We start from the raw sequence: 10029 nt of genomic DNA, 5'->3' as shown, positions 1-10029 counted from the left end.
CCTCGAATACCGTATGGAAGCTTCGAAATGAGCTGAAAGCATTAGCCGCCAAAAAGCACACGCCAGATTTCCCACCGCTGAGAGTGCGACGCCGGTGGTCGGCCGCAAGCACAGCCTGGGAACTGAATGGCCGTCTGTGGAGGGGAAAACAAGCACAGCCTGGGAACTGAACGGCCGTCTGTGGAGGGGAAAACAAGCAAAGCCTGGGAACTGAACGGCCGTCTGTGGAGGGGAAAACAAGCAAAGCCTGGGAACTGAACGGCCGTCTGTGGAGGGGAAAACAAGCACAGACTGGGAACTGAACGGCCGTCTGTGGAGGGGAAAACAAGCACAGCCTGGGAACTGAACGGCCGTCTGTGGAGGGGAAAACAAGCACAGCCTGGGAAAACAATGGCCGTTTGTGGGGAAAGAAGAGCAGAGCCTGGTAAATAAAGAACGTTTCTGGGGGGAAAACAAGTACATTCTAGGAAATAAAGAAAGCTTTTGGAGTAAAAAAGCAAATACAGCCTGAGAAATAAAGACCATCTGAAGAGGTTAGAAAATAAAAAAAAGTAGCTGTATCTTTATCATTTCCTGCCAAGTAGATCTTATAATCCCACCTAAGAGGCTTTTCACATTTCAGAACGACTTAACCCGCGTTTCCATCAACTAAATATATATTTTCTCCTCGACTACGCGTCTTTATCCAAACCGCCAAACACCTCATCTTTAATCATCAATTATCGCCGAATCTCCATTATCTTTTGGGGAAAAAGATCGATGCCACTGAAGCCTCCGGATGATAAACTTGATAAACTAAATGGAGAGTTTAAGAGCAGAGAGCGGGAATGTCGCCTTCGATCACTTGCCAATCACTCAGATTCATCTCGCAAGAAAGACGCCGATGGCCCACCTCTCCCTCCTCCCACCCCCCTCCAGGGCCTCCCCACCCTACCTCTCCCCTTCGTTTCTCCCTAGCTCCCCGTTTTCCCTTCCTCCCTCACCTTCTCCCCCTCTCCCTTCTTCCTCCCTCTCCCCTTACCTCCTCCCCATCCCCCTCCTTCCTCCCTCCTTTCCTTCCCCTTCCCTTCTTTCCTCCCTCACCTTCTCCTCCCTCTCCCCCTCCTTCCTTCCTCCCTCCAATCCCAGAACCTGGCGAGTCTCCAAGAAACACCGCGTTTTCCCTCCTTCTTATTACCATCCCCGTCTTCCGCGCCCGCCCGCCCGATGCGCGAGGGAAGGTGCGGCGGCGGGCGGGAGGGAAGGAGGGAAGGAAGGGAGGAAGGGAGGGAGGGAGGGAGGGAGGGAGGGAGGGAGGGAGGGAAGGAGGAAGGGAGGGAGGGAAGGTAGAGAAGGAGGGAGGGCGAGGCACAGATGGGACGGTTGGAAGGAGGTCACGCATCGGGGGGGGGGGGGAGAAGCTACAGGATACTTATATATGTATACAAGCTCATTCACGTGGACAAAATATAAATAAATGAATAAGAAAATAACTATCACCATGACTATAACTAAAATTAATTCTCTCTTTCTGTGTGTGTGTGTGTGTGTGTGTGTGTGTGTGTGTGTGTGTGTGTGTGTGTGTGTGTGTGTGTGTGTGTGTGTGTGTGTGTGTGTGTGTGTGTGTGCGAGCGCGCGCGCGTCTGCATGCCTTGTTAATTAAATAAAGGTGTAAGTGCCAGCACCCTCGGCATGCGGCGGGGCGATCCACTCCTGCACACAATAGCTTCCCTTCCTGCCATATGTAAGCTGACCCGCCGCCGAGGCTCTGCAGCACAAAAGGCTCCCGGACACGGTCCGCTAAGACCATACGCTAATTATTTGTCTAGTCTCAGGTTCTCAGACACCTATAAAGAGGAGGGGAAGGCCAAGGCGATACGATAAGGGAGAAAGGGCAGCGGAAAAGGAAGAGGAAGCGGACGAAGGGGAAGGAGATAGGGGAAGAGAAAGGAAAGGGCGAGGGGGAGAGGTTATGGCGACAAGACTTGGCAGACGGCAGCGCGTGGCGACAACCCCCACGATGCCAGGCCCGGCCAGCGACCGCCTCTGGAGCCGCGTCGCCACAGTACATGGGAGGGCGCGACGCCGGCAGGGTGAGCCTCCCGCCTGCTCCCCCCTTTGGGCTGGGCAAACGCTGTCCCTTCGCCCCGAAAGTTGAGCGCTCTGGCAATGGACCGCCAGCAGGTATCGCAAAATCCGCATGAGTCGGGCCGTCGAAAGATAGCCATGATGCACGACGAGATTCAGTGGGAAGTTCGCTTGTGAAATATCCCGATTTTTTTTATCTTTCTTTCTTTGATGACTCATGAAACTTTCATCGAAGGCGGCCATGAATTTTCCCCGCCCCCCCCCCTCAAGACAGACCGCAAATAGTCCTTTATTTATTATCCGAGCCTCTCCCTGACCCCCTGGACCGAGGCTGCCGATGTATCATCCCGCCCCATATCTGCCATTTTAGCTTCCCGTCCTTATCTTGATGAACAGCGCCCAGGCATCCGGCATCCCGCCTTATCGACCCTTGTAGTCCCCGCTCCTCCTATCAGCCCACATCTACGCCTGCTGTGGCCTCCTTTCGATGGGCGCCCTTGGACAACTGCTGACGATAAGAGGAGCTAGCTCTTGCTGGGACAAGTGTAATCGTTCATTTCTAAATCTTTCGGAGGCTTGACTTGCCAAAGAATACCGATATTTCATATAACTTTGCACATAACGCGGAACTAGAGCGGTTTAGCAGGTCGGCGGAACAGACGTCCCCCTCGGAAAAGTCATTCCTGCATACACACCGACGAATATATTTTACAATGAAAATGTTGCACGGGCGCTTTCGGTGTCGAGTGTTGTTGTTGCTGGAGTGTATTCTGCAACCCTTCACGCCCGTGTTTGATTTAACACTGATTTAATTGAGTTTTCAGCCGCGTCCATTTGGGCCGAATCTACTGTTTCTTCTCTCGTTTTCCTTCCCTTTTATCACCAAAGCTCCACTTTCCTTGAATTTCACAGAATCACCAACCCCGACTCAGAGGGAGTCACTGATTCTTCCGAGATAAGAGTGAGTCACTTTTTCTCCCGTAACATGGACTTGCTGACTCCCCCGTAAAGCTGAGCCACAGGCCAATGCTGCATGGTAGTCCCCGGCGACGTAGGTTTCCTGTCCTTTTTGGAAAATGAACACCACTCGACGGAAAAGGTGACACGTACTGGCATTCGTGTATGGCTGAATGGGCGCCGTCACGAGGGGGTTGGACGGACACGCACACGTTTCTCATCTATAAAGAATGTCTCATAAATCCTCGTCTTGGCTTCTCTCCAAACTCCAATTTTACCTGATGGAGACAAACTGCCTTGTTCCGTTCTTTGTTATTCGGAAAGGGGGGCGGGTTGGAAAAGGGCGGGGCTGGACGGGGACGACTCCTGTTTCCCCGTCAAGTCCAAAAGGAATGGCACTTACGGGAGTCTCCTGCGGCAACAAAGGTTTCCGTGGATACTTACCGACCCGGCAAATCGCACCGGCGGACGTGGAAGTGTGTCGGATTCCTTCGACTGGAATTATGGCGGAGGAAAATCCCCGCTCATTCTCTCACGTGAGGATATTTCTAGCATATTTTTTAAAGACCAAAGAAGACCCTGTTTCTTGTATCTTCTTACACAATAGACATGCTGTAAGAATAGCATGCGAAAATAGTTTTGATATAATATTTGCGGATCGTGTGGTCTTAATTCGTTACAAGGAGGCACATGTTTGCTATAAAAAAAAACAAAAAAACTTAGCTTTCATTAGTGTGCTCGTTGTTCTTTTTATGAAAGTTATTATCCAATATTGTCGTTATCCTTATTAACGGTACTACTTAATAGTCTCTCATTCAATACTGTTTTTATCATCAGAATTGCACTTTTTTTTTCTTATTCAGTAATTCATATCCCATCCCATATAACAAATTTACAAGACTAGTTTCGACTTTCTTAAACCACCACATGTGAAACCGTTCTCATACGTCGATATTTTAAAACCTCATCGTGTGAATAGTTTACAAGATTTTTAAGGCAGGGGAGACGAACACATTTTTTTGTACATAATCGTCAATCGTTATTAACAAGCGAGATCATTCGGTCGTTAACTCACCCCACTGGAACACCAAAGTAAGGATAACGTGGACAAGTGCGCAGAGCAAGGCGCTTCTTCAAGGAACTTCGTTTCTGAATCCACAAAGGAAATCATTTGCAAGAGTTAGGTATTCATAATAAATGTTTAAGAATAACATTCTTGAAAAAACAAGGTAAAATTAATAAATAAAAACAAATAAATAAAAATAGGTAGCTGCAAGGTTATAACTACGAACATTACAAGCACACTAATTAAGTCCGTTTCTCAAACAGGACGTCCTTAATGGAAAATCCCGCCACTAGATGTCTCTGAAAAGCGCTGTTGCCGGTGCTTCCATAAAATGCCGCTGGGACTGGCATTTCGCGTCCTGTTCATGTCATTAGAACGTCCTGCTAAAATTTTAATAGTGTCTGTGTGCCTCCGATAATCGTTGCCGCGCGAAACCAGCTGCGCGTTCTAGTCTCTGCAACGCCCCTTGCAACATTGCAACTATTTCATTTACTCAAAACAATGAAAGAAAGAAAAAAGGGCGTGAGAAGGAAAAGCAGAATTCAGAAATCAATTTGAAGGATCCAAACGACTTTCCAAACCTCATTTCTAATTCCCCCCACGCAGCAAAACAAACCTGGTAACCTAATAACACGCGCCTCGATGTTGCTGAAGTAGCCAATCGTAACGAAGGGAAAACAGATTAAAAAAAAACGACTTTGGGAAACAAGTGAGTCGAGTAATGGCGCGCTGACAGCTAATTGGCCGAGGAGCTGGAAAAACCAAAGCTTGTCAGCCAATCATGTGCGAAGGCATGATCTCGTTGACCAATCACGAAAAGACGATGATCTCGAAAACTTAACGACTCAAAGCGTAACATTTTTTTTAACTGACACGTTTCTCTGCAAAGGGCCGCAAGCATTTTCATTTGTGCTTATGCTGGCGCTGGGTCGATGGTTGGCGATATCTTGCAGTTAAACTGATTTAAAACATAATGGAAAACCAGGGTCGTCGATATGGAAATTCTAATTTTATTCAATGCATATAATTCTCGTAATCCAGGCCGGTAAATGGGAAACACTCGCTGGGATACACAAGTAAACGTGCGGCTGGTATTGTATTGTTTCAGTGCTATGTAAAACGCATTAAAAAGAGGGATCGGGAGGGAAAGAGGGAGGGAGAGAGGAAGAAGGAGGGAAAAAGAGAGAAAGGGAAAGAAAGACAAAGACATAGAAATCTGACAGCTAGGTACATCGACACACACACACACACACACACACACACACACACACACACACACACACACACACACACACACACACACACACACACACACACATTCAGTTAAATACATCAATCGAGAGAAAGAGAGGAGGAGGTGACGAGCATAGATCACACAACAGCCACAGACTTCGACTCACCTCATGGGCTTAAAGAGAGCATGACCACCGTCAGCAAACTCGATGATAAGTTTAAGCTGCGTCCCGCCCTCCTTTTGAGCTGTTGGGAAGAGAAGGTACAGAAAAAAGTTAGTTCATACAATAACAAATGTTTTCTAAATATCCTTACGAACTAAACCTGGCGAAGAAAATAACAGCAAGTCCCCCATCGTATGCACGAATCGTCCGCTGGCGAAATAGGTCAAGTTGAAATGCAAGTCGTCAACCTATAGCATTTCCGACGGGCAGCAAACATTCCAACTTAATGTATCATCATCGAAAGGAGACGCAACTGCTCCTCCGCACTCTCGACGCTGACGCTCTCCACCTCCATCACCGCCCGCGCGCCGCCGCCTCCACCTTCCTCTTCCACTCCCGGGGACCCTCTCGCCTCCGACAACACGTTCCTCCACTTCCGCTTCCTCCTTCTCTTCCAGTTCCTCTTCCTCCTTCTCTTCCAATTCCTTTTCCAATTCTTCTTCCTCCTTCTCTTCCAATTCTTCTTCACCCTGCTCCTTTCCTTCTCTTCTTTATTTTTCCTTCTCATCTTTCCTCTTTCTCCTACTTATTCCTTATCTCCTGTCTCTCTTCTCCCTTCCTCTTTTTTTCCTTCATCTTCTCCTATTATTTGTTTCTCTTTTCTCCCCTCTCCCCTTGTTGTTTTTTTCTTTTTTCTTCTCTTCTCCTTTCTCTCCTCATTCTCCTCCTCTCCTTCCTCCCCGGCTCTCTTCCTCCCCTCCCCCCCTTCCCTGCCCTCCTCACCCCCTCCTTCCTTCCCTCTTCCCCTCTTTCCTCCCCTGCTCCCCCCCTCCCTTCTTTCCTCCTCATCCCCTCCCCTCTCCCCCTCCCCTTCCCCTCCCCCCCTCCCCCCCGCCCCATCTGCCGCTTTGACCCTCGGAAACCTTTCGCCGCGGAACCTCCCGATCACACGGCCATTTTCTGAGTCATTTCGTCGGGCGAGCGTTTACACAGATTTACTCTCCTCCTCCTCCTCCTCCTCCTTTTCCTCCTTTCTTTTCTTAGTTTTTCTTTTCGTTTTCCTTTTTTTCATTTAACTCTTCTTCTTCTTCTTCTTAATCCTTGTTGTTATTGATGTTCATGTTCTTCATTTTTTGTTTTTTTTCTCTCTCTCTCCTTTTCCTTGCCCTGCTCTTTCTTCTCCTCCTCTTCCTTCTCATTTTTTCTTCCTTTTCCTTTTCCACTTTACTCTTCTTCCTCCTCCTCCTTCCCCTTCTTATCCTTGTTATTCTGCTTATTGCTGTTCTTCTTCTTAATTTTTTTTTCTTCTCCTCTTCCTTCCCCTGCTCTTTCTTCTCCCCCTCTTCCTTCTCATTTTTCTTCCTTTTCCTTTTCCAATGGATTCTTTACTCCTCCTTCTTCTTGTCCTTCTTGTTCTGTTCTTCCCCTGATCCTCCTCCTCCTCCTCCTCTTCTTCTTCTTCTTCTTCTTCTTCTTCTTCTTCTTCCTCTTCATCTCCTTCTTCTACTTCTCCTCCTCTTCCCTCTCCTATTCTTCCTCCTCTTCCTTCTTCTTCTCCTCCTCTTCCTTCTTCGTCTTCTTCTTCTCTTCCCCATCCTATTCTTCCTCCTCCTCCTCCTCCTACTCCACCACCCCCTTTTCCTCCTCCTCCTCCTCCTCTTCCCCCTCCTTCTCCCCCTCCTTACTTCACTTATCTCATCTTGAGATTTTCGCCTCTTCCCTAACCTTTTCCCTCCGCTGTGATGTTTTCTTTTTAAGAATACCTTTTTGAAAATCTTCTTTATCGTATATCAGTGGAAGAAATACAGTTCCATCATTTTATAACTAACTGAATTTCGTATCATTGTGACAAAACTTTTTTTTTTCAAATCGACTTTTTAATTCACAATAAAAGAGCAGAAAAAGAAAGTGAATGAAAGAAAAGGAAAATAAAAGAAAGAAAGAGAGAAAAATAAAAGAAAGAAAGAAAGAAAAGAAGAAGAAGGGAAGAAAGAAAGAAAGAAAAAAAAAAGAAAAAAAGAAAAAAGGTCCCGGACTCAAAAACAGGCCAACAGTCAACCAGAGGTCAGCAGACACTTACTAATGTGAGTGATGGGCAGCGTGCTGACCTGCTGCAGGAGCCTGCTGATGGTGGGGTCGTCGGCGGAGTAGAGTTCATCCCGGGAAATGCTGAGGTGGAAGTTGTCCCAGAGTGTGGCGTTGTCCCTGAGGGGGGAAATAAGGGCGTTAGTCGCGTGCACTCGCTCGGCTGCCCTGGTACTCCTTTTCTACTGACTATAGCTTTAAAGGGTTTTTGTGGTATGTGTGTATGTATGCATATATGTATATGTGTATATATAAATAAATAAATATATAAATAAATATCTATCAATCTATCAATTTATATATTATATATATATATATATATATATATATATATATATATAATATATATATATATATATATATATATATATATATATATATATATGGCGTTGTAAGTCGCTAGAATCTATACAGAAAGCAGAACGGTTCCGCCAGAAACCAGGCTGTGCGGCGCCATCGGAAACTCGAAGAGTAACCTTAAAAAGCAGATTTACTCGTTCTTTTAAAAAAGCTGAAATACATTAAAAAAATACATTGTAGTTCATATACATATTAGTCACAAAATTCTGCGGTATAACTAACCCAAAATAATTATCACACAGTACTCTTCAGCTTATCGGCTTACTTAATGTTGAAATGGCGCACACGCATTCTCTCTCTCTCTCTCTCTCTCTCTCTCTCTCTCTCTCTCTCTCTCTCTCTCTCTCTCTCTCTCTCTCTCTCTCTCTCTGTTTATATATATATATTATATATATATATAAACAAACAAACAAACACACACATATGTGTATAAATATGTGTGTGTGTGTGTGTGTGTGTGTGTGTGTGTGTGTGTGTGTGTGTGTGTGTGTGTGTGTGTGTGTGTGTGTGTGTGTGTGTGTGTGTGTGTGTGTGTAACATGAAGCAGGATCAGGACCAGAGAACGTAATTTCAATTCAGCATTAGATCACATTATCAAAGTTATATCATTAGTTATATTGGAATTTCATAACTGGATCCAATTTATCTCATTATTATTATTGTTTCATTTTTATTTTATTTCAAAATATATTCGATTATCTTTTGCGATGAAAACATTGAGTACTGTGTGTGTGAGCACATATACATGCATGAATACATACACACACACACACACACACACACACACACACACACACACACACACACACACACACACACACACACACACACACGTATGTATATATGCGTATATATACATATAAACATACATATACTTGCATATATACATTTATATGTATACATATATATATATATATATATATATATATATATATATATATATACATACATACATACATACATACATACATACATACATACATACATACATACATACATACATACATACATACATACATACATACATACATACACACACACACACACACACACACACACACATTTATATATGCATATAAATACTGTAGATACATCTTTAAAGAAGATATACTAACGTGGAACTCCGTGAAAAGAAATGGATGATATAAATAACACTGCTACATGTGGGAAAATGATAATGCCTATTTTTGTTTGTTTGTTAGTTTGATTTCGTGTGACTGAGTGCGTGAGTGGATCAGCGTGCGTGAGTGAGCGTACACACACACACATATATAACCAGAACAGCACATGACTCAATAACTATTAAGAGTGAATGGTGATAGAGACAGAAGTAAACAGAGCAGGCGCGCACCTCCCCCCCTTTCCCCTCCCCGCCCCCCTTTCCCCTCGCGCCGCCAGAACAAACACTCTCCCTTGATTAAATACGGGTTGCGAAACAGCGCCTCCTCGCAGTGCTTTCTCCCCGTTTAAACTTCCCGCGATTCAGAACCACTGCAGATCTCCTCGTCAAGAATTTTCTGTCTGAGTTCCCCCTTTATTTCCCGCCGACAAAACCGCAATATTCTTTTATTGTTCGGGGCTAAACTCCCAGACACGACGCGGTATCAGAGACCGGTCGCTAAAAAACAAGAGGTGTGAGTTTGTGTATACGTGTGTGTGCGTGTGCGTGTGCGTGTGCGTACGGGCGAGGGGGCGAGGGGAGGAGGGGAAGGGTTGTTCAAAATTCTCTTTCTAGTGTCGCTCGGAATGTCCTCCGCGCCGGTCCAGAGATGCGGGGCTCGAGCGCTCACGCTCTCACGCACGACGCCGAATTGTAGGCCTTCGCTCTGCCAGGTCAACTGTTGCTAAACGCTTTACTATTTATACATTTACACGCACACACACGTAATACAAGTGCGCGCAAGCGCACGCACGCATACGCACACATACACAGATATATATGTATGTATGTATGTATGTATTAAAAAAAAAAAAAAAAAAAAAAAAAAAAAAAAAAAAAAAAAAAAAAAAAATATATATATATATATATATATATATATATATATATATATATATATATATATATATAATATATATATATATATATTTTTTTTTTTT

General features: G+C 44.8%; 1 protein-coding gene across 1 annotated transcript in view; it reads right to left on the bottom strand.

Moving 5' to 3' along the window:
- LOC119583652 (extracellular serine/threonine protein CG31145-like) overlaps window positions 1-7689 on the bottom strand; it is a 16008-nt gene extending 8319 nt beyond the window's left edge. Inside the window, exons 1-2 of the mRNA XM_037932244.1 lie at window positions 7568-7689; window positions 5491-5569 (exon numbers count right to left, since the gene is read on the bottom strand). Coding sequence (XP_037788172.1) covers window positions 5491-5495 — 5 coding nt within the window. The 5' untranslated portion in view covers window positions 5496-5569; window positions 7568-7689. The remainder of the gene's footprint in view (window positions 1-5490; window positions 5570-7567) is intronic.
- Window positions 7690-10029: the final 2340 nt, after the last annotated feature.

This window comes from Penaeus monodon, chromosome 17 (assembly GCF_015228065.2).
Source record: "Penaeus monodon isolate SGIC_2016 chromosome 17, NSTDA_Pmon_1, whole genome shotgun sequence".
Taxonomy (NCBI): domain Eukaryota; kingdom Metazoa; phylum Arthropoda; class Malacostraca; order Decapoda; family Penaeidae; genus Penaeus; species Penaeus monodon.
Note: the sequence above shows the minus strand (reverse complement) of the source record. Positions and strands in the feature narration are given on the sequence as shown.